The sequence below is a fragment of the Ophidiomyces ophidiicola genome (genome assembly GCF_022830035.1).
Source record: "Ophidiomyces ophidiicola strain CBS 122913 chromosome Unknown scaffold_5, whole genome shotgun sequence".
Classification (NCBI taxonomy): domain Eukaryota; kingdom Fungi; phylum Ascomycota; class Eurotiomycetes; order Onygenales; family Onygenaceae; genus Ophidiomyces; species Ophidiomyces ophidiicola.
Genome location: NW_026054645.1, coordinates 792356 through 815677, shown reverse-complemented (window position 1 = coordinate 815677; position 23322 = coordinate 792356). Strand labels below are relative to the sequence as shown.

At 50.8% G+C, this 23322-nt stretch overlaps 9 protein-coding genes across 9 annotated transcripts; 7 read left to right on the top strand and 2 right to left on the bottom strand.

Moving 5' to 3' along the window:
* Positions 1-553: 553 nt before the first annotated feature.
* LOZ57_002144 (uncharacterized protein) lies at positions 554-5300 on the top strand (the record flags this gene model as incomplete). The annotated part of the gene is made up of 10 exons (XM_049251222.1): positions 554-1420; positions 1481-1792; positions 3192-3420; positions 3482-3613; positions 3660-3860; positions 3912-3981; positions 4031-4055; positions 4278-4424; positions 4897-5063; positions 5123-5300. 10 exons carry the CDS (start codon positions 554-556, stop codon positions 5298-5300), a joined length of 2328 nt encoding a protein of 775 aa, XP_049110072.1.
* Positions 5301-5603: 303 nt separating this feature from the next.
* Positions 5604-8375, top strand: LOZ57_002143 (uncharacterized protein; the record flags this gene model as incomplete). Its single annotated transcript, XM_049251221.1, has 1 exon — positions 5604-8375. The coding sequence occupies one exon, from the start codon at positions 5604-5606 to the stop codon at positions 8373-8375; it is 2772 nt and encodes a 923-aa protein (XP_049110071.1).
* Positions 8376-9197: 822 nt separating this feature from the next.
* Positions 9198-10279, top strand: LOZ57_002142 (uncharacterized protein; the record flags this gene model as incomplete). The annotated part of the gene is made up of 2 exons (XM_049251220.1): positions 9198-9823; positions 9877-10279. The coding sequence occupies 2 exons, from the start codon at positions 9198-9200 to the stop codon at positions 10277-10279; spliced, it is 1029 nt and encodes a 342-aa protein (XP_049110070.1).
* Positions 10280-10562: 283 nt separating this feature from the next.
* Positions 10563-11628, top strand: LOZ57_002141 (uncharacterized protein; the record flags this gene model as incomplete). The annotated part of the gene is made up of 2 exons (XM_049251219.1): positions 10563-11101; positions 11169-11628. The coding sequence occupies 2 exons, from the start codon at positions 10563-10565 to the stop codon at positions 11626-11628; spliced, it is 999 nt and encodes a 332-aa protein (XP_049110069.1).
* A 230-nt stretch (positions 11629-11858) lies between these two features.
* LOZ57_002140 (uncharacterized protein) lies at positions 11859-15157 on the bottom strand (the record flags this gene model as incomplete). The annotated part of the gene is made up of 3 exons (XM_049251218.1): positions 11859-12407; positions 12456-14999; positions 15050-15157. The coding sequence occupies 3 exons, from the start codon at positions 15155-15157 to the stop codon at positions 11859-11861; spliced, it is 3201 nt and encodes a 1066-aa protein (XP_049110068.1).
* A 280-nt stretch (positions 15158-15437) lies between these two features.
* On the top strand, positions 15438-16267 carry LOZ57_002139 (uncharacterized protein; the record flags this gene model as incomplete). Its single annotated transcript, XM_049251217.1, has 4 exons — positions 15438-15588; positions 15644-15702; positions 15765-15883; positions 15973-16267. 4 exons carry the CDS (start codon positions 15438-15440, stop codon positions 16265-16267), a joined length of 624 nt encoding a protein of 207 aa, XP_049110067.1.
* A 1846-nt stretch (positions 16268-18113) lies between these two features.
* On the top strand, positions 18114-19054 carry EFM7 (Protein N-terminal and lysine N-methyltransferase efm7; the record flags this gene model as incomplete). Its single annotated transcript, XM_049251216.1, has 3 exons — positions 18114-18266; positions 18335-18907; positions 18974-19054. 3 exons carry the CDS (start codon positions 18114-18116, stop codon positions 19052-19054), a joined length of 807 nt encoding a protein of 268 aa, XP_049110066.1.
* A 237-nt stretch (positions 19055-19291) lies between these two features.
* On the top strand, positions 19292-20610 carry KTI12 (kti12, chromatin associated; the record flags this gene model as incomplete). Its single annotated transcript, XM_049251215.1, has 3 exons — positions 19292-19297; positions 19351-19707; positions 19756-20610. The coding sequence occupies 3 exons, from the start codon at positions 19292-19294 to the stop codon at positions 20608-20610; spliced, it is 1218 nt and encodes a 405-aa protein (XP_049110065.1).
* Positions 20611-21167: 557 nt separating this feature from the next.
* LOZ57_002136 (uncharacterized protein) lies at positions 21168-23075 on the bottom strand (the record flags this gene model as incomplete). The annotated part of the gene is made up of 3 exons (XM_049251214.1): positions 21168-21792; positions 21855-22112; positions 22186-23075. 3 exons carry the CDS (start codon positions 23073-23075, stop codon positions 21168-21170), a joined length of 1773 nt encoding a protein of 590 aa, XP_049110064.1.
* Positions 23076-23322: the final 247 nt, after the last annotated feature.

Here is a 23322-nt window from a genome sequence, read left to right as displayed (position 1 = left end):
CTGGACGTGAGAGAGAGTAAGAGAGTGAGAGAGTAAAGTGCTACGGCGTGGCGGGCGGCCGGGGGCGCTAGCGTGGGCGGGCCGTCCTCGTGCTCCGTGCTAGTACTAGTACTCCGTATACCACGACGTACAGTACTCCGTACAGAGTACTACCACTAGTACTAGTACTCCGTATACCTCGACGTACAGTACTCCGTACTCCTCCGTAGTCCGCCGTACTCTCACCGCTAGGCTCGTACGATGCATGGATCGCGATCCGCCGGCGATCCTGCCCGAGATTTCGCCGGCGGATCGATCGCGCACGGGCGGGCGGGTTGCCTGGGAGCCAGTGGGAGCAGGCGCAGCAGAGCAGCGCGCGCGGGCGGCCAGCTGGAGCTGCGCCGATCATCCCACGCCGTTTCGCCCACGCTTGTTTCACCCGCATCTCGATCTCGGCCATCTCATCTCTCTCTCTCTCTCTCTCTCTCTGTCTTTCTCTCTCGCTCTCTTTCTCTCTCGCTCTCTCTCACTCTCTTTCTCTCACCACACACTCCCACACTCCCACACACCCACCATGCCCCAATGGCCCGCCCCCCTGCCCGCCCTCGCCGGCCTCGACCTCGCCCGCCCGCACGCCTCGCCCCCCGTCAGCCCATCGTCGCACCACCACCACCACCACCACCACCCGTCCTTTGCTCCCCAGCTGCCTAACCACGCGCCCGCCCTCTCGCTGCCCTCCATCCACGAGGCCCTCGGCTCCGGCCCCGGCCCCGGCCCCGGCCCCGGTCCCGGTCACGGCCACAGCGCCTGCGCCAGCACCAGCACCAGCACCAGCACCGCCGCCAGCGCCCTCCCCTTCCCCCAACACGCCGCCCCGACGCCCGCCGCCGCCGGCCCCAGCGGCCCGCCCAACCCCTTTTCGGCCGCCCCCTTCGCCCCCTTCGACCACCACCAGCACCACCAACACCCCCATCCCCAGCTCCAGCATAACCACCAGCACCAGCACCACCACCAACACCACCACCACCACCAGGCGCCCTCCGCCTCCAGTCGCTCCGAGGAACGCTCCAGCGTCACCTCCCTCCGCTCCCAGGACTCGCGCAACCCGTCCGTGCTGTCCCGCGCCTCCGCCCGCTCGCCCTCCCACGGCAGCAGCTCCAAGACCGCCGCCCATTCCCACAGCCCGGCCTACGAAGCCCGCCGCGTCACCACCACCGCGACACCCACCGCCTTGCCCTCGCCGCCTGCTGCCTACGGCCTCTACCCGCCCGCCGCCGCCGCCCCTGCCTACGAGCTCCAGCAGCGCCCCGCCTTCTGGGCCCCCGAGCCCGCCGACGCCACCCCCAAGCCCGACGCCCGAGCCCGCCGTCCCGCCAGCCTGTCCGTCGAGCCCGCGAAGCGCCATTTCGACCTGTTCGATCTGCAGACCTCCTGGAACGAGGTGCCCACCCTCCTCCTCGCCCGAGAGAGCATCGTCCACTGACTGAGCACCCCCGTCTAGGTTGTCGAGGGCACCTGTCGCACCCTGGACTTCTCGCGCGTGCACGCCGCCCGCATCTACCAGGCCAACCGCTCCGAGCACACCCTGCCCACCCTGGCCGAAATCGACGACCTGCTGCAGACCCAGCGCCGCAACCTCGAGGCCCTGGGCCGCATCCGCGGCGCCGTCCTGGACCAGGAACACGCCATGGCCCAGCAGCGCGAGCGCATGCGTCTGCTGCACTCCGAGCCAGGGGGCCCGGCCGCCTTCCGCGACGACGCCAAAGCTGCCAGCGGCGGGTTCGCCGGTGGCGACGCAAAGCGGCGCCGGGGGGTATGCACCTCGTCCCCCATCCATCCCCTCTCTCTTCTTCTTCCTCTTCTTCTTCTGACACATGCGTTTCCTCGCGCGCGCTGTTTAGAAACCCGCTCCCCCCGGCCGCTGCCACAGCTGCAGTCGATCCGAAACGCCCGAGTGGCGGCGTGGCCCCGACGGTGCCCGGACCCTGTGCAATGCCTGCGGCCTGCACTACGCCAAGCTGGCCAGGAAACTGGGCAGCCGGGCGGCCGCGCACCTGCGATCCCGCAACAGCCTGGATCCCCGCCCGCCGCTCCCGCCGCCGCCGCCAGCCCAGCACCTCCAATAATAATTTCCGTCCACACGTGGACTCCACGCGGCGTACGGAGTATTTCCATTCCTCTTTTTTTTTTTTTTTTTTTTTTTCTTAATAATAATCTTCCGTGCCAGCGTTCCTGCAGTCTTGGAGCGCGTCCCACGACACGGCCCGGTTCTACCATCGATGCGGTTTCTACGGCGTTGGGCCCGGCGCAGCTTTTTTTGCCTCCCCCTTTCTCTTTTCTATGTGTCTTACTTCACTTGTCTGAGTTGGCGTTCCCCATCTCTCGGCCTTTTCTGTCGGTGTGTTCCCTGTCGCTTCGATACCGCTTTGTCTGGGGAAATAAAAATCCCTTCCCCTTCGCCTATACATAAATAATCAGTCAGCGTCTTGTTCGTTCGGTTTCAATCAACGGTTTTGCAACGGCGCTCTTGGCACGTCGCCGGTTCCGTAGTTCGTGACTTAGCGTTGTACGGAGTAGAGTTCACACACCGCACGCCAACCACGCCGAGCCTGATGCTTAGTCATGGCTTAGTCGCCCCTCCGATTAGCATTCCGGCCCGCGTTGTTTTCAACCAAAAACACCGCAGCCACAGGTTTAGAATTTAATAAAGTATTATCAAAATTTACTTGAGCTTCGTGCTTGGGCTGTCTGGCCATCGCAACAATAATGCTGCCTGACACCACATCGCACATTACCCATAGCTCTCCATCAGAGCAACAGCATCCCCCCCATTCATCACCCATCCATTCTTTGCTCTTCCCAGGAGAAGTAGCTATGGAACCGAGAACCCCACTGTTCTCACAATTCTCGCAGCTTTGCTGGTATCCTTCATTTGCTCAAGCTCATTTCCATCTTGTCCTGGTTGCTTGCTTGCCTGTGGGCCCCGACCCCGGGGCAGGCCGCCCTCCGTGAGCTCTTTGTGGAAGAAAGTGCCCTTGTTGCCCTGCCCGGTGAACGCTGCCTCTGTTAGGATCACGACGGCAGCCTCAGGAATGAAATTCGCGCGGCGGCACATTCATTATTTGGAGCTTCACTATAAAGCGAAAACTCCTGTGCCAATAATTCCCGATGCTGCTGGAAGATGCGTTCGAGTTTTGTTCTGATTACCAGAGACCATGGGTTTCCTGGCGTCTATTTCCTGGCCTGCAATTGCGGCAGCACTCCTTGTCTACTGCGGGCTGTACATAGCCTGTCTAGTGATCTACCGTCTCTATTTCAGCCCCATTGCTCACTTCCCCGGTCCGCTGTTACCTCGCATCACGTTCTGGTATGAATTCTACCACAACTGGTTCAGGACCGGCGAGTATTACCTCCGGATCCGTGAAATGCACGATAAATACGGTTGTGTAGTCGAGCGATGTCGCATTACGCAATACTGGTTCTACTCTCTAACTCTGATAAGGCCCAATTGTCCGTGTGTCCCCGGAAGAGCTGCACGTCTTGGAACCGTCGTTCTATCACCAGTTGTTCGTAACCAGTGCGGTTAGAAAAAGCGATAGCTACATGAGGTTCTCTCAAGGCACAGGCTATGAAGGTATGTTTTCTATCAGCCTATTGTCTGTCAGCTAATCGCAGCCCAGATCTTGCAGCCATCTCCAGGACCCACGAAGACCACCGTCTATCTCGAGTGCCGCTGGACCCTTTCTTTTCACGCGCGGGCATTGTCAAGGCTGAACCTAGAGTTGTGGAGCGAGTGAAGAGGCTGCGGAACAGACTCAACGCATTGGTAGATAAAGGAGTTCCAATAAACTTGACACACGCTCTGAGTTCCCTGACGACTGGTACGCTGCTCCGCAAGGATGAATAAGATGTGCATTCTCATCCTGCTGCAGATATAATCTCATCGGTAATCTTCGACGAACCAAGCGACTACCTTGCGGACCCAACATTCAACGACCAATGGTGAGCCCTGAAGGATAGAATTTTCTAGCTTCGCTAACTAGCGGGTCAGGTTCCAAACGCTAAAGCATGGAAATGTAACGGTCCCACTTCTGGTTGCCTAACCGTGGTTGGCAAGGTATGTAGGTCGGGCCGTTAGGATAGTTACCTTAGGTTCGAGAAGCTAAAATCTTTGCCAAGAGTCTTCACATCGCCCATCGTTAGGTCGATGACAGAGCGGATGACGCATTGGAGGCTCTGGGATGATGTCTGCACTGCTACAGCCATTTACCCGGCCGTGATGCTGACGTGAAGCGTAGAAAATCCGACGGCAGGTCCTGGAAACCAAGTTGCGGCCACCCGACGAGTGCAAAACGCGGAACAACAGCACCGTTCTCGACCATCTCGTGCACAACGACTTCTATGAATCCCGGCTCGGAAGTAAAGGCTATTCAAGACTGGCCCAGGTATGTGTGGCGAATGACGCCCTGGCTGAGCAGCTTTGCAGTGAGGTATTCTTGCTGACCAGGTGCGACAAGCTTATCCAACAGGCGGAATCACACAACGTCACGGCCACGCTAACTACGATCGTCACGTACCTGTGCCTCGACGAGGAGAAGGAAATCAAGCTTCGCGCAGCGCTGGCGCCGCTGTTTGGGCAAGGTGAAAGCGGGCGTCCAACATGGAATGACCTGGAGAGAGTGCCGTATCTTGCGGCTTGTATCCGGGAGGGTTTGCGGTGGGTACTCTGCTGGAACCGTTCTGCCTTGTAGCTGACGGCCGCGAAACGGCACAGAATGGCGATCGGAAGCATGCTACGGGCTCCACGAATCTCGCCAGATGTTGCACTACACTTCGAGGGCTGAACGATCCCCAAGGGCGTAAGTGCACGAGGCGGGGCCAAGAGAGGATGCACGCAGCCGACTGACTCGCAACCAGACTCCTGTGTCGATGTCCAGCTACTGGATGCACCGCGACGCTGGCGTGTTCTCGAACCCCGGCCGATTCGAGCCGGAACGCTGGTTCTGCCGTGGCGTGCAGCTGCGGATCATGCAGAGCCACTATGTGACGTTTGCGAAGGGGTCGAGGGCGTGCATGGGCCAGAAGTACGTGTACATATGTAACTACCCAATTCAGCTAGTGGAGTGCAGGCTGACACAGACAGCCTGGTGTACATGCAGCTTTATCACACGCTGGCAGAGCTGTACCGGCCGGGGGCGCCCCGGCTGCGGCTCTTCCAGACGGATGCCAGCGACGTGGTGCCCAAGCATGGGCTGCTGTTCCCCTTCCCCAAGCTGGCGTCGGTAGGCGTGCGGGTGGCGGTGGAGAGCCGGGCAGACTAGTGTGCGTTAGCGGATATTGGCAGCGGTTTGAGGTCGCATCGGCGGCATCCTGTCTTGATGGAATATTCCGGCGTATAACTAACTAACTAGTAACTAGTTCGTTAATCTGGGACTCCGTACTTCCAAAAACACCCGCGATGTCACATGCGACCCCGGTACGTCATCGCCAAAAACGGCAGTTCCGCCACCAGGCATCAACTTACCTTCTCTCTCTCGACCTCACTTCTCCTCTCATCATCATCATCACCACCTCTCCCACTCATCTGCAGACTCTCATACCAACCCCGATACTTCTCATCTGCCATGTCATACGCCCAACTCCCCCACTGTGGCTGCTGGTTCATACGCCAAGATCCCTCTATAGATGTCCAGAAAGTTCATCTCCCCCAAGTTGACCTGAAGATCCATGCCACCCTCTTAGGAACTACCTCGCGCACTGTTCTCTCTCAGACCTTCGAAAACTCCGAGCCCACGGTTATCGAAAATGCGGCATACTCCTTCCCGCTGTTCGACGGCGTCAGTGTGGTCTCGTTTCAGTGCGACTTTGCTGGCCGCTCCATCCATGGTCTTGTGAAGGAGCGGGATGAAGCCCGTACTGAGTACGACGCTGCTGTCGAGAAGGGCGAAAGCGCTGGTCTTCTGGAACAGTCGACCGCCGCAGGGGACACGTTCACCACCTCCATCGGCAACATCCCACCGAAATCCACCGTCGTCGTCCATATCACCTATATCGGCGAGCTCCAGCATGACGCCCAGGCCAATGGCGTCCGCTTCACCATTCCCACTTCAATATGCCCGCGCTACGGCGGTGGGTCCAAGGACGTGCCCGATCTTGGGAACGTTCCCGATACAGTCTCCGAGCTCCTGCGCACCGAACGTAAAGCTCATGTTCCCAGCAGCCAAAGTTCCCGACGGACCGGTGCCATTGATATCACCGTTGATGTCATGGTAGCCGATTCATCCGTTATCCAGCGCCTTCACTCGCCATCCCACCCCATAGATGTCCTGCTAGGCCGGATATCCACCGACTCAGAAGATGACCATCGCGCCTCCAGGGCATCCGCTACCAAGGCGTTACGGTCACAGGGCAAGAGTATCGCCTTGGAAAAAGATTTCGTGTTGATTGTTAATGCAAAGGACCAGCACCTTCCGTATGCCTTTTTGGAAACTCATCCGACACTTCCACATCAAAAAGCTCTCATGACCTCCATCGTGCCAAGATTTGAACTTCCTCCTTCCGCTCCAGAAATTGTATTCATCATTGACCGAAGTGGAAGCATGTATGACAAAATCGCCACCCTCAAAACCGCGCTAAAAGTCTTTCTGAAATCCTTGCCTGTGGGCATTAAGTTTAATATTTGCTCCTTTGGCTCCGAGTTTTCTTTCTTATGGAAAAAAAGCAAGTCCTACGATAAAGCTAGTCTCGATGCAGCTTTGGCCTTTACCGATACTATTGATAGTGATTTCGGGGGCACTGAAATGTTGGCGCCGTTCAAGGCGACTGTCGAAAACCGTTTCCCAGACCTAGATCTCGAAGTTCTGGTGTTAACAGATGGTGAGATATGGGAGCAAGAAGAGTTATTCGCGTATATAAACAAAATTGTACCGAATAATCCAATCCGATTTTTTAGTTTGGGGATCGGTGACACTTTTTCTCATTCTCTTATCCAGGGTATTGCGCGCGCGGGAAATGGCTTTTCGCAATCTGTCACTGAAAATGAGGAGCTAGATAAGAAGGTTGTGCGCATGCTAAAAGGTGCATTAACGCCGCATATCGACTACACCCTGGAGGTGGAATATGAAACAGACGTTGGCTCTTCAGCCGAGGATGACGACTTCGAGATTGTTGAGGAACCTAGTTCTGACCAGTCTAAAACAATGAATATTGAGAAGGAGGAAAGTCAAGCACAGACGATCTCCCTTTTTGACGAGACAATTCCAGAGACAGACACTAAAACGCCGGTACCTCTGCCAACCATACCAGAACCTGCAATCATTCAAGCACCTTATAAGCTTCCATCCCTCTTTCCCTTCAATCGAACTACTGTCTACCTCCTGTTCTCACCAATGGTCAAAGAAAAGAAACCAAAATTCGTTCTGCTCAAAGGATCATCAAAGCACGGTCCTCTGTCCCTTAAAATTCCGGTAGAGCATACTGGGGAGGGCACAACCATTCATCAACTCACAGCCCGGAAGATCACCGCAGAATTGGAGGAGGGCCGTGGCTGGATTTTCAATGCAAAAAATGAAAAAGGCGTCTTGTTCATTGACGAACATCAAAGCAAGAAAAATGACTTTGCCAAACGTGAAGCTGTCCGCCTTGGAGTTAAATATCAAATTGTTGGCAAGTGGTGCTCGTTTGTTGCAGTTGACAGCTCGCAGCATGAGCTAGTGAACCTGGCGGGAAAATATGCCCACATTGGAAAGATGGAAGGCCAACACAGCGGTGTCTTGATGTTTCGAAGCGGCGCGCCAATAACTCAACGCGGTGCGTCAGTAGCTGGAAGGGGCGGGCCAGTGCCTCGTTGCAGGCGTGGTGGCGGGGGGCCAATGGCTTATAGCAGGGGGCAAGTGAATCTTGGTGGGGGGTCAAGGGGTAGCGAATGCGCATCATTTACGGCAATGAGTCTTGATTTCAATGACCAAGAGGAACTGGTAGCTTTTGCCCCCGCGAGCGAAGCCGCCGCAGTTTCTAGGCCAAATGTCGAGTCTAAAGAAAGAACTTTCCACCAACTCATTTTGTCTCAAACCTTCGAAGGATCATGGGAATGGGATAATGAAGTATTCCAGATTCTTGGAGTGGACGCCGGGTTTTTAGAGGATGGCATTGATTGGGCCAATGTACTTGGAATTGAACCGGGTGACGTTAACAAAGCAGACAACAACCTACGGCGGATCATCGTGACTCTGGCGGCCGTTTCGTTCCTAAACACAAAATGCCAAGAGAATAAGGATACCTGGGAGCTAGTAACGGCGAAAGCTTTGGGCTGGGCAAACGGAATGGTGTCAAAATTGGGCGGCCGGTCCGCGCTCTCAGAGCAGCACGTCGCGGGTCTCTTTCAGTGGAAAAAATAGCCTATCGGACAAAATACTTTGGCTCAAGCCTGATAGTTTACGCATAGTGTGCACAGAGACTGGTGTTTTTAGTTCTTAATGCTGATTATTATTGTTGTTCTTTTTCATAGGCTCTTATGCAGTCTTAGGCTTAGAAGAGTCACTCTCTCTATTTAGGCTTTAGTTAGGCCATGTGTTATCTTTGTATTCGTCTAATATATCTACCTATATAGTGAAACTGATATTTCATGTTACCCTACGGAGTCCAAGCGATAAAATAAATTCATGTCATGATTGACATCACACGAGTTGTGGTGGTCTGCTCACCATCTCTAATCTGACAATTTCTAGACACTTCCACCTCTATAGCCGTGTTTAATCGGGTAATCAGTCATACAGACATCTAGTTATATAACTCGGACGTCGTCGGGGTTGCAGGCCGTGTGCTGCTGCGACTGATTAGGGTTGGTTAAGCTAGCTTATTTAGGTAATTAACTACGCACGGGGAAGACCCCTAGCTAGCTACTTCTGGACTAGTTAGCTAACTAATAATCTATCGGATATCGGCAAATATATTAATCCATCATGTTACCTCAGCACCTCCCCCACCCGTGATGACGATGCAGCTTGTCCAGTCAACCCAGCTTCATCAACGATCGTCGACCACCTGTTTTTGTGGAGCGCATCGCTTAACGGTAACATGCGTGGTGGCTTTTACTTGTGCAGTGCATCACGCGTCATATCAAATTAGGTTTACGGCGCCCGCCCTAAAATACATACCTACATATTTCACACGCTCTCACAGCTACCAGGAGTCGGCACTATCGACTTATCTCATACAGCATGACCTCTCTAATCCCATTATCTGAAATTCCGACCCTTTCCCTCCTCTATCGGTTGAAACACATTTGTCCTTCCGCCACGCCGTACAATTCCATTCCATCCCAGGTACTGAACGACACTATCTGCCATATTACTAGCGACATCACAAAGCTCGAGGTTGATTGTATTGTCAACGCTGCCAATAAATCGCTTCTTGGAGGTGGTGGTGTTGATGGTGCCATTCATCGTGCTGCCGGCCCAGGCCTACACAGCGAATGCCGAACCCTTGGAGGATGTCAAACGGGGGGCGCGAAAATCACTGGCGCGTACAAGCTTCCGTGTAAGAAAGTGATTCATACCGTTGGGCCTGTTTACTGGACAGAAACACAAATAGATGAAACTGAGCCTGGAAATCTGCTTCGGGACTGCTACCGGAGGTCTCTGGCTCTTGCGGCAGAAAATGGCATGAAAACCATCGCATTTTCATCAATCAGCACTGGTATTTACGGGTATCCAAGTGCAGAGGCCGCCGAAATTGCGATACGGACAGTAAAAGATTTTCTAGACGCGTGTCCCCAGTCTCTTGAAAAGGTTATTTTCTGCACTTTTGAAAAGAAGGACGAGAAGGCCTATCAAATCATGCTTCCGTGGGTATCTTTTCTCTAAGCATTTTCAATTGAATTACTAACGACTGTAAAAGCCGGTATTTTCCACCAGTCACGCCGGATCAACATCAGTCGCCGCCCATCGAGGGAAACCGTACCGTTGCGGACACCCAACCCCTACAATCTTCTGACCTCCTCGCTGCTAGGCTACCCAATGCTCCCACCTCTGATCCTGTAGCACAAAGCCCGCAAAGCACGCTTATTATCTGTGATCCGGAAGTGGCAATATCTGAAACCCGTACGTTAGACCGAGACGACGATAAGAGCGAAGATGATTGGGAAAAGGTCGATCAGCCTGAAGGCATTACTCCCACCGAGAAATTAGATGATGACCCAGTGGAGGTGGATAAGGGCCCAACTGCTGCTGACGTCCAAAGTGTGGTTTCAAGTGTGGCAGATCTGGGATCGTCGACAGAGATAAAGCGCAGAAACGACTAAGCTAGGATATTTTTCATGTTTTGAGAACTGCAATGTTAATCATTGACATATCCTGGGCTTTTCTACCCTGCATTGTATGTATGTGTCTACGTGGATAATGAACAAAATGTACCACCTTTCTATCCTCTTCCTACATTAGCACTCGTGTACTACATGCATACTTCATTACCCGACAGTATCGCCTGCCCACAAAGCCGATAAAATGACGTCATTGTATTGGAAGTTCATTCCAAGATCTTATCTTATCTTCAGTCACGCGACTTGGCAAACAAACACTACAAACATGCTCCCTCCACCATCAGATTTCATTGTGGAAACGACATCGCCGTTTATACCACCGATGCCTTCTGTTTTTGCACGAAGATTTTGTCGATGCCCTACGGCACAATTTACGGCTTTTCGCCGCCATCCTACTGCTGTCAGTTTTCTACGGCCTTTTAGTGAGGTTACCAGGGGCGCCAAAGCCACAACCCCATCGACGGGAAAAGTAAATCGAGCCAAATACGAATCCGGCCCTGATTCCGGGCGAAAGCACCGGGCACAGTCCTCATTTTTTATCTTTGCCAAAGCCTTCCTTTTCACCTTAATACCCCTGACCCCCATCATCATCGTGTTCCGCGAGCATGTTATATCTACATACCCTGTTGGAGGCCCATCCATGGCGCCATATCTGAATGCCACATACGGCGTGGAGGATCTAGCTAGAGAAACCGTGGTAGTCAACAAATTTTTTTGGACGAAAGATTTCGAACATAAGAGTTCGGGTGGCATCGGAAATGAGAACTGGAAGGGCTTGCGCCGAGGGATGGTGGTGATGTTCCGGTTCGCTCTTCAATCTTTTCTATTCTCTTGATTGCTCTGGCCTTTGCTAACTCTATTCAATTTATAGGTCGCCGAGAAATCCTGAAATACTAGCTATAAAACGCATCATTGGACTGCCTGGTGATGAAATTACCCCTCGATCCTCACCACGCGAGCTAAATACGCAGCCCCCTAGTAGCATGGATTTCACAGATCTCACACAACCGCAGATGATACCGTATAACCATATATGGGTTGAAGGCGATGCTAATGACACTAGCAAGAGCTTGGATAGTAACACCTACGGGCCTATCAGTATGAATCTCATCACGGGCCGGGTAGTGGGCGTGGTTTGGCCGTGGGAAGCGAGAAGAATGCTAAGGTGGGAATTGTGGGATGTAGATGCGACTGCCGAGAACCTTCACGAAGATTCCAATAGCTCTTATCACGTCGAGTCAGAAAGGGATAGCGGAGGGGCAACAGGTAGGAGTCAGCGGATGAGAGTCAAAAAAAATGTGCTTTCTGTCCAGGTGCCACACGTTTCTTAACCGCAATTTCCTATCATGAAAGTATCTAAATGATGGACTATCGAGCTTGTGTTTTCGTAATATGCTTGCTAACATCCATGAAACGGGAGCTACTATATAGTTGTATAAATACTACCCAGAATAAAAAAAGGACTAGTAATATATATAAAGTACATAAACCCACACGCCTCGCTTCAATATAGAGTTAATATGTTACCGAAAACCCCCTGAAGTAGTTCCCCGGCAATTAATTATGATGCTTCGACTATCCTCAAATCCTCCCGTTGCTGTAGGCGATCAATTTCTGTTGCAATCGCCAGAACCCACATGTCTCTTTCAGCTCTGCTCCTTGTTTTGAACACAATAGATCTACCTGGCACGCCTAGAGCGGAGACTTGCCTCCATCGCCTCCTTTTGATACGATCTTTATCCGTATGTTCACCTCTGAACAAAGCCTTTCTTGTGGCATGCCATATAACAAAACAAGTAGCTGTGTCTTCATCAGCACTTGTCCATGCATCGTCCGTGTATATCCTTGGTCGTGATTGCTGGTTGGGAAGATTGCTCTCAAGTGTCTGATTTTGATATAGAAGATCGGAAGAAGTGATTATTCCACTGTATACATAGCAGTCTCGAAGGTCCAGTACAGCTTGTCGAGTACAATGTGTTTGAGGTAGTTCTGCTCCCGTCCATGCCCGAAGGGAATTTCGGAAAATAAGCAGCTGGCCTTCAATCAACAAGACGCTGCACTTGGTGAAGGCTCCATGGCGGCGGGGCCTACGGTATAAATTTCCAGACATCTAATATAGTCAACCATACTATTCCGTATATCAATGAGAATGATGTACCTTAATCAAACGACACCCCGACATACCACAGGTATGAAACAGTTCTGGCGATGCATCGGCTTTTGAAACTTCCCATTTTTCTGCAAACTGTCCCACGGAGGATTCTTGAGCCTCGTCAATCTCAAGTCGTTTCAAGTTCCGTCGTCGAACACGTTTCAATAAGGTGATATCCTCCTTAGTACGAGCTTTCCAATACTCCGAAAGCTGAGTTAGACTTTGGACCCATTCGTGCCGGGCTTGTGCGTTATATGCCCGAAATTTCACTACCAGCCCTCCCTCTAGAACAATCTCAAAAGATCGATCATCCTTAGTCTCATTTCTTGCGCCACTGGCGAGTCTTGGTCTCTCTCCATGGTATTCAATGTCACCTGTATGTGCATTCTGCTCGTCTTCGTGGTACTGAGAAGAAACGGGGCGTATTTCTTTCACCCTGCAGAGGTTAATATACCCTTCTGTATTGGTGGCATTCTTCGCAGCCCGACGGTTCTCCGCAAAAGCTTCTGCGTCGTGCTGTTTTGCATACTCTTTACGCCCTATCAAAAGCCAGGCGATCTCTCCGTCTTCGATGGGGAATGGATTCACTTCGTAAATTATTGGCAACTCCCTCCTGATCTCAGTAGACGTAGGAACATGACTTCCTCGTGCTGCACGGAGCTTAGGAGGCGCTGGAGGTGTCGCCTTAGCTGGCTTGCAGAAGCAGAGGTATTGATCTTGTGTAAAGAAGTACAGCCTTTTGAAGAAATCCTTTCCTAGCAAAGTCTGCCTTCCTCTTTGAGATGTTAGGAGGATCAAAAAGCCCTCCGTAGGCCGCGGCTCCTCCAGCCTGCAGGCCGTTGTCCCAGGCTGTGCGGATGTGGGATAATGTTGTTTTGGACGCAACTCCAGTTCGTGGGTTGTGCGCATGGCAATGGTTCCATACATTCTCTGTTCATTTGCGCCTTGTACCCATTCAAGTCGATCGTATCGCCTCCAAGCAAGCCCCATTTTCACCGACTTCCCCCACATGGATAATATTTTATTCCATTCGCTACACTGCGATAAAGTGTCAAGGCACGTTTTCACAATGCCGGGTGCAATGGCTCGCTCCTCTTTCATGGTTTTCAGCAACGTAGCGCAAACGTCATCACTTGCTCCGAAGCTCTGCCCAAGATGTGCAAATGGATTCTGAAGATGCAGTGATATATCAAGGTCGGGAATATTAACAACAAGTGTGGATGGAGGCTTCCAGCCCAACGCCCCACGGAGGAAAGTATACCACTCAACGGAGTGGGCAGATGACATAGGGCGCATAATAAAAATCCGAGTCCCGAGTTTGTACGGTTGCCAGACAACTAATGTCTTGTCAAGCGTGGAAAATAGATTCACTCTCGTATAATTGCGAGTGACAGGAATTTCGTGCGAACACTTTTTCTTCATATCGGAGGTCTGTCTGCGTGGTATCACGCGAGTTTTATAGAATTGAAGTAGAAAAGGGACACTGTCTTCGTGTCCCTGCCGACATACGACGAGAAATTCCCTCCACTTGGATATTACTTTTGTATCGATTTTTATACTGTCATTTTCATTAAAGTCATCTGGAACAGGTTTTGCAGTAGTCTCAATACGAACGAGCATTCTCTCAGCCCTTAAAACTTCACCACTCCGGCTCGCCTGCCGTTGTTGCCTTGCTGTTCGACCTTGTTCGCTCGAGGTTCCAACAAGCCGGCTTTGAATGCGCCTTTGTCGATCGCCAATATTATCTTCTAGATTAAAACGAACAATGCCAGACGCCACACGAGTAATAAGGCGTTGGTGACGACTTTCATTGCCAATTTCCTCTTGTTCAAGATGTGTAGGCTCTTCATGTTGGAGGTTGCGTGTCAGGTGTTCATGTGGAACAGAACCATTGACGGGATTTGTACGCGGTAATAACAATGTCTCAGAAGTAGAATCAGCATTCCATTGCGTTTCAATACTGTTAGGTGAAACGTCTGTGTTTGGGTTTTCTAAAGGTTGACCATTGTTTCTGGTCGTCCCACGAGATTCTGGAGCTGTATAGAAAGTGTCCGGAACTTTACTAGACGAGGAGCGTCTTAGAGTGAAATTGGATTGTTCCGACAAGAACTTTGGTCGAGGTGGTGAACCGGACGCTGCGGAGCCTGAGTGCTGTTTTGGCGATGCCACAGCCGTGGGCTGTGGATTTTGCTCCGCCACAGGGCGATTTGCGACCCCGTGTGAGGTATCCGCGGGGGCCAGAGTGGCGGGTTCAATTTCCGGTTCGCCAGTCGGGATGTCCCCTTCGATGGTTTCCTCTGTGGGATGTTCCATTTGTGGCAAGCTCACAGTATACATGGCTGCCGTGGATGGCCCAAGGAGCCCCGTTAGCTGGTGGTGGCGTGTCGAATCGACATCGGCAGAGAAGGTGGCTGCTCGAGACGAATAGTTCCCAAGGCCTAGCCATGACTTGTACCACGACTTGCGGTGACTCGACAACCACCCTTTGGGAAATGGCCCAATGAACAAGCGACGGCTCGTAGCATGCAGGTGCTCGGGAGAGGCATGCTCCTATCGAGTGATTAGAATAGGAGACACTCCAAGGGAAGAGCTGTGAATACCAGTCGCTGGGCAGTATAAGACTCCGAGTCCAAACCATAGGGGTCATCCCGGGCGAGAGGCCGCCTGCAAGTGGGGACCGGTCGCTCGCAGGGACGTTTGCTGTTCATTTCACATTGCGTGCAGACTCGCTTGTTGTCGTTGAGCCGAAGCGCGTGAAGTCGCGGCCCTAGCGAATGACGTCGATCCTGAGCTGTTTGAACAATTTGCATGTTTGGACAGTTTGATATGTTTGTGTTGTTTGTCTTCTAGTTAGATCATCCCGCAACCAAAAGGGGTGACCCCGCACCCACTGTTTTTGTACAGACAACTAGCGACCAGCACGCAACAACCTGTCAAGCTTCGCTATATTCCTTGTCTACCATCTGTGTTTAAGTTCCTTTTATTGTCATGGCTGCTGTTGCTGTAATCCCGCCAGGTGGAACGTGGTTCGACACTATCCGGCGGTCTTTTGCCGATGTTTCAGTCGATCAAGCAACCGACAACGGCATTAATACGACCGAGTTTCTGGAGGCGGCTGAGTCGTTGGTGGTTCTTTTCGGTAGGTGGTCTACAAACACACTCGATTATTGGACCTTGATTAACACTGCCGTCAGACCTGCTCGGATCCGTTGCCTTTACTCCCGTTAAGAATGACTTACTGGGTAACATCAAGGCAGGTCGATGCCTTTGGAAAACTTACTTCCCAGGGCGTTAACTTAGCAATATATATGATAGAAAATCCGTGAGCGACAGCTTACAGCCCCAGCGGAGTCGGAGACTCTCCAGCAACTTGTTCTGAACGAGTTGAAAACCGGGAAACACACAGCTACCGAAGGCCTTGTATGGCTGGTTCGGTATGGCTTCCCATAACTTTCCAATGGCAATCTGATATCTACTTCTCGAATACATTCTCTCTAACGCGTTGATTCTCCGCAACACTCAGTGGCCTTGACTTTACCGCCCAATCTCTTCGCCTCAACCTTTCTCAGCCTGCTGACGAACTTTCCACCTCTTTCCGCGCTGCATATGGTACCACATTAAGGCCCCACCATGGCTGGGCTGTAAAACCTATTTTCAGCGCTGCTATGTCTGCAACCCCATATAGAAAGGATTTCTATGCAAAACTCGGGGATGATACCACCAAAGTTCACGCAGCGATGGATAAAGAGATCGCAGCGTTAGAGAAGGTGGTGACGATTCTTCAGCAATTCCAGAAGAGACCTGAGGCTAAATGGTAAAAACCGTTGCCCGAGCGGTATCTGCCACTACACTATAACCCCCAACAACTACAGCAGATTAATCCCTAAGCCTCCCCTGCGGGATCCGCATCCCTATACTCCGTATATGGAGCCCTTCTCATTATTTTGAATTTCTAGGTTCTGCGACCTAGGCTGCTGGATAGAGAAAATACATACATATGAGCATGTGCCTGAACAATTTTGTGTATCCGTAACACTGAAAGCATTCTTTACTGAGCTGCTTGGTTAGAATTACAGTTTTGTACTGAGTAGATTGCTGAATTTGCTGTAAGCAAGAAACCTTGAGCTACTTCGCGAGATTACGTTTCATAGGGAAATTCACGGCATAGCCGCGTAATCCTTTCGGGGAATTCCATAAGTATATCGTACGATCTCGTGCAAGTTGATACCCCGTCTGTCCATTTCTCGTGCAGGCCTCGAAAGGTAGTACTGGATATAATGTTTCTACCCCCGACTGCATTTCATAATAGCTCTTGGTCTAGTTACATGTAAATATAGACCCAATTATTAATACATAGATGAAAGTTTTCTTATATTCATAACTATTGATTGAGCTGAACTTCAGTGGGGCCATAAATTCCTCCCAGAAGATATTTGCATGCTAGTACCCACTGTACGCCACTGTACAATACGTTGGCCAAGGTGATGTGAAAGTATGCAGTTAAGCTACAGTTTGTATGACTACAACCAACAATCAGATAAATATAAAGCATCAACCTCCGTCACGCCCTTCGACAACAAAGATTGTAGCAAATAACAATCAACATGGCCTCTGGCATTGTAGAACTTGTATCATCAGTAATGGTTTCACCGGCGGAGCTGTTTCGGACGCGCGGATCGTCACTTCGCCATGTTTGCCCCCAAATTGGTGATGCCTCGCTCATATCATTGGAGCGCTACACATATTCCAGTATATGAGAGACCCATTAAACGCAGTTGCCGTAAATAACAACCGGGAAAGCTTTGTGTAGCCAGTCACGACAAAGACACGCCTTCCAAATCTCTCATCATAACAGCCATCTGTGCTCGTTTTGCTGCCTCGGCAATTAGACTATAATCTTCCAGGAATGGCGCAGTGGCAGTCGGACCACCTTTTTCTTGCGTCTGAGGCATCCCTGATTGCGTCTTGGCATGATGAGAATCGATTTCTGGAGGAAGATGTTGGGGGCCGCTCAAATTCGACGATAAGATGTCGGTCGATGATGGTTTGTAGGTTTGCGGGTTGCTGGGTGCCGTCATGGGTCTCTGGTGGCTACCGATGTAGGAGGAGGACGAGGAGGACGAGGAGAAAGTAGACGTGGAGAGGGCTTGGGCGGCCATGGACGATCAGGTCAGCGCGAGGGTGTAGAAGTCGCAGGTGCTTGCGAGATCGATGTGGCAGATGCTAGAAAGGGCCGCAACTGAGGACAAGTAGATTGGAATGAATACAGGGGTAGATCCTCGAGTAGCGAGGCTCCTGGCCCATTACTTACCGTCTGGCATGGGTTGGCGATGCAGTCTGGAGGGGAGGGAGCGGGGAAAGTCCAGGGAACGAGGAGCTAGTTAACTAGTTCACGATTAGTGGGTTAACTTCAAGTCTATCCTAGAACAAAGAAACAGAAGACAAGGGCCGTCCACTCTCTGCCCGTCCAGGCGAGCAATACGGAGTAGACCTAGCTGTTCCATTGCCCACAGCCTATGGAGACGCCGCCCGCAACGATCATCACTTGATCGTCGTCGCCGCCCAGCGAGACCAGTTGATATTATTATGTAAGCTACAATATCACGTGTATTGATATCAAAAATCCGCACAGGTTGTGAAATGAAAATGACCACTAGTCCAACCATGGCCGAAGACGTTGAGGATCTCGGTCTCGATGCCGTATTCAAGGAGCCCGAGGGGTTCCTCCCACCCCCCAAACCGCCCACCTTCGCCGAGCACCGCATGTTGTCTGGCCAAACATTGAGGTTGAGACTTGTGGGCGACCATCCACTTTATGTATGAAATTCTGTCTCTGGACTTTGTTCTTTACTCAGGACCTGCTGCTGATAGCTGTTGCGTGAGAGGGCTACTTGCTTTGGAATGCTGGCAGGATCGTTTCTGACTACCTTGAAGCCCGCGCAGATTCTTGGGTTAGAGGAAAATCCATTCTTGAACTTGGTGCCGGTGCAGGCTTACCAAGCTTAGTTTGTGCAATTGAGGGTGCGAAGACTGTGGTGGTTACGGACTATCCGGATGAAGTGTTGATAGATAATCTGCGGATCAATGCTGCTCGGTGCCAGGAATTAATCCAGTCAAACTCGCCGTTTCCGTTGTCACTCCATGCACAGGGATATCTGTGGGGTGCAGACCCCAGTGCGCTGCTCAGCTACCTGGAAGCCCCAAAGGAGGGCTTCGATGTGCTCATACTCGCGGATGTAATCTACAATCATCCTCAACACCATAACCTGATCACAAGCCTACATATGACGCTTAAGAGAACCACGGATGCGGTTGCTTTTGTTGTGTTTACGCCCTATCAACCCTGGCTCCTGCATAAGATTGTTGCTTTCTTTCCCAAGGCCGAAGAGAACGGGTTTCAAGTGACAAAGCTGTTTGAGAAGGTCTTAGACAGTCCTTTGTTCCAAAATGACCCTGGAGTACGTTTCTCTTCGATCACCGCACCCAAGGGTCCTCTTTACTTACTAAAAAATGTGATTATGTAGGACGAAAGACTCCGGAGAACTGTATTTGGCTACGAGCTGAGGTGGAAGCCAGAAGAATTAGACAATCCTAGATCTTTATAACATCCGGTGGCAAAGTGCCATTCATGGGGGATGTCTACCGGGAGCTGTAGCATGCTTGCACGGCCTCTACGAAATTAGGCGATGTGGAGCCAGAGAGAATTGATCCCTAGTGTAAATCTGTATTCTTTGGAGGCCGAAATAGACTGAGAAGCGGCTTATATAAGCAGTCTTCTGGGCGACTCGATATCAACCCCGCCAATGCCCGCAACGACTTGGAGCGCGGAGTCTCCCAGCACAATGCCAGTGAGTTGTCTCGCGATCAACCCTGTGATACACCCTCTTAACACTCTGTACAGCTTATAATTCTTACCGGATACCCCTGCTCTGGCTTAACCTATCGCGCAAAGCAACTACAGACGCTTCTCGAAAATCTGCAAAACACCCTGTTCCCTGTGCTGGATGACGAATCGCAATCTCAATCGCAGAAGAACCGATATAAAATCCATGTTGTTGCTTCGCATGATGGCGCTCACCCTCGGACGGTGTATGATACCGCTCGGTCAGAAAAAGAAGCTCGGGCTGTGGTCTATGGGCGCGTGAAGAGACTATTGGGGAAGGATAGTATGGTGATTGTTGACGGTATGAATTACATTAAAGGGTGGAGGTACCAGCTCTGGTGTGAGAGTAAGGCGGCGGGAACGACGTGCTGCGTGGTATGATGGGCGCTCTCGCTTCCCAAGAGCTATACTGAGCAAAGCTAGGTACATGTTGGAACTCCAATAGATCAGTGTGTTACGAACAACGACGAGCGTCTACAAGGTCGAGAGCAGGAAAAAAATGCTGAAACAGTTTTAGCTGGTACCACTGCTTGTGAAAATGCATTGCCGGAATACGACGACCAACCGTACCCACCTGAACTTCTACAAAATCTCATATTCCGCTATGAAGAACCCTCTACATCCAGTCGTTGGGACAAACCCTTATTCACAGTACCATGGTCTGATCCTACACCACCGATAGAAGCCATTTGGACCGCATTAACCGGCCAAGCACTCAGTTTATCAGCCCCATCCATCGTTGCAACTCCAACGTGCAGCATACCTGGGCAAAATCTTCCTACAACGGACCCCGATCCAGCTAATGCCCCAGTGCTACGAAGAAGCGGCTTCTCCCGTCCCAAAATCACTCCACACCAAGCAACTGTACAACCTCCTACAACTGACCCTAACGCTCTTTATGCCCTTGAAAAACGCACCTCTGAAATCATCACCCACATTCGTAACTTCACGCAATCTCATCCGAGTATCTCGGTACTTGGTGTGTCGAATACATCAGACAATTCCAATACTCCAGGCATCTCAATCCACATACCGAACGTACCTATCCCATTGTTTATTCCTAGCTCTACTCTAGCAGCCTCGCCGACCGAGGAATTGGCCGGGGCGGGCGGAGTTTTAGCCCTTCCACGGTTACAGAGATTACGAAGGCAATGGGTGGGGATGAATCGAGCGTATCTGGGACAAGGACATGGTAAGGGCCAAGGTGCGATGGGAATGGAGAAGGTCGGTGAAGCCTTCGTGGGGTTTTTAAACGGCGAGTTTGAAACCGTAGAATAAAGGAGCATTTGACGTAGGAGATGGTAGGATCAGAAGGGGTAGTAATGGTTTGCACAAACAATACTCAATGTGACGTTCCTGCCTACTGTTTGATGCCACATACAAAAACTGAAGTTCAATACATCCACCCGGAAAATGGGTATAGACCCCGAATACGTCTCGCTGATACATACATATTTAGTCGCTTGATGACACTGACTTTCTGTTTCCAACAAGCCCTGAGGGGCCATCAAAATAATAATTAAAAAAGCAAACAGTAATCGAAACATAGATCGGAAGACAAGCAGGAAATTCGTGTCATCATCATACTCTAAAAAAATTCTTTTGCAAAATCCCTCAACGGGGAAATGCGGGTCTGATACCCGGACTTGCTGAACTGAAAATATAAACCCCCATTTTTCCATACCCGTCTGCTTTTTCGGGCCTAAAGAGAATACCAGATCCACAAAGAAAGAGAATCGAAAAAAACACAAGGCAAAGAAGGACAGCCGCCAAATCATACAAAACGGAAGACAAAAGTAAACAAAATGATTTGCGAGTCGGTTTGACCGGTCTAGTCAACAAGGCCTTTTCGTTGACAGTTGGCTGGCCTTGATGTATCGATAGTTCAAGGCATGGGTATGTAGTTCCTGCAGCCTTGCGTTGATTCTCTCATGAATTGACGGATCCTGAGGGTTGATATTCCCAAGGTCACTTTTGATCTCAGACAAGCAATCATAATAGCTTCTCTCTGCATTTTGAAGCTGTTGATCCGTGTGGGCCTGGATAGCTTTTAACGTAGCTTGCGACTGGGGAGGGGCTTGGGCCGCCCGGACACGTTTGATCACTTGGCCACCAGCGGCAACACCTTTGCGCTTGCGAAGGGAACCGTCCTTCTTCTTGGTCACTGTAGATTTACCTGCAGAAATAGGGGACCTTTCTGGCGAGCTGGCCTTTTCTGAGCTTGTATAGTCATGAACACGTCTCATGTGGTCGTGAAGATTCCAACGGCGGGGGAATCCATTTCCAGGAATAGATCTATCACACGAAGGGAAACGGCAAAGGTGTGGGTTCTCCCCGTGTCCGTGCATGCCATGCGCTTCCCGCTCGTGGCGAAACAAGCATGCATTTGAGGAGAAGTGTGCATCTACACACTGTGGGACCTTGCATCGGTAGGGTTTCAGGTGGGAATCCAAGTATTTGCTAAGAGAAAATAGTTAATTACTGTCCAAATGCGGTTACAACAAATATGGGGAAATACTAACTGGTATGTGCATTTCTGAGTGGTGGGGTTGTGTTTGCAGGGATTTTTTCCTTCGGCAAACGGGCAGTGGTATTTCCCATCTCGCCGGGTTGAATAAGAATAGAAAGCGTGGTCCCGGGGATTCCTGGCTTCCAATAGATCCTTTGGTCTTTGACCAACGGGTTGTTCCAAATGCAAAAGGTCTGATTCTTTATTTGAGGGACGAGCCAATGCAGCTGATAAAATGGGTCTCTGTGATTGCTTGTGTGGGCGAATTGTTCTATCCAGTAATGGTTTCCGTTAGTGTTTCATACTCAAAACATAAAACCAAGTCTCGAGATAGGTTAACTTACCTATTTGGATCCTGCTCAACAAGTGGTGGCGTTAGGGGATAGAAAGGTTCCCCGATGCTGAAATTTTGAGTAGAAAGAGAGGACGTATCAGAAAAATCAACAAACTGGCATTCGTCCTGGCCGGTAAATGGGTAGCCTTGGGAGCAAGAGGAATTTCCAGAAAAGTCCCGGTTGGGCTCTGTCAGAGGAGGTGTCGCCGGAAGTTGGTTGACATGATTCAATGGCCCGCTCATGTCCAAATTGGCGGTTCCGCTGACATCGCCTGAAATTGACCCCCATGTGCCTTGTGTGAAGGCTTCGGGCTTAATCATGTGTTGAGGGGAGATGCCTAGCCCAAGCGATTTTCGGTCGCCCAATTCAACGGAATTGTTAATCGCATCATTCTCAAACGACAAGTTGAGCGTGGAAAAAGTCCGATATGCTTGTGGGTGGGTGAGGCACAACTGTGCATTCTCTTGAGAATCCGAAAGTCCTGGTAGGTGGCCAAGCTCGGGAATGGACTGATCCGCGGATCCATCAGCACTGGGAAACAGAGGAGGAGAACATGAAGAAAATGGAAGCATCTGGGCATCTGAGATTTCATAATCGCCCGCCTGGATTGACCTGGTATCAAAGGATTCTTCTGTGGCCTCGCTGGTAGAGCTAATGTCCGAGCTCAAAACATCATTAAAACCCCAGTGGGTCATTTCACTAAAGCCACTTTGGCTATGGAATGTTGGCGACAATGAAAAGGCAGTATCTTGAGAATAATCATCATCGGGGACTGTGCTAGAAAGATCCATGCAATCATGAGTTGCAGAATTGAGCCTTGAAGGAATTTGGACTTTTGTGCTAGAAGCAGTGGTCGGTATTGAAAGCCTCAAGCGGCCAGTTTTTGTTCTGGATGTCATAGCGGCTAAACGCTGAAGCAAGGTACCACTATAAGGAAACTGCAACAATACAAGTCAGTGTTATAGAATTCTAGGTATTGAAACATTCAACTTGAAAAGCAATAGTAAAGAGAAAACAAAAGTCGAAGCAAAGTATCCCAAGTCCTACAGAATGTTAGTTGGACATTTTCATTATGATGCCTTATCAAGAATTACACACCAGGCGTGTCCATATTGAAAGCGTCTTGGAAAGTCGCAAACCCGTGAG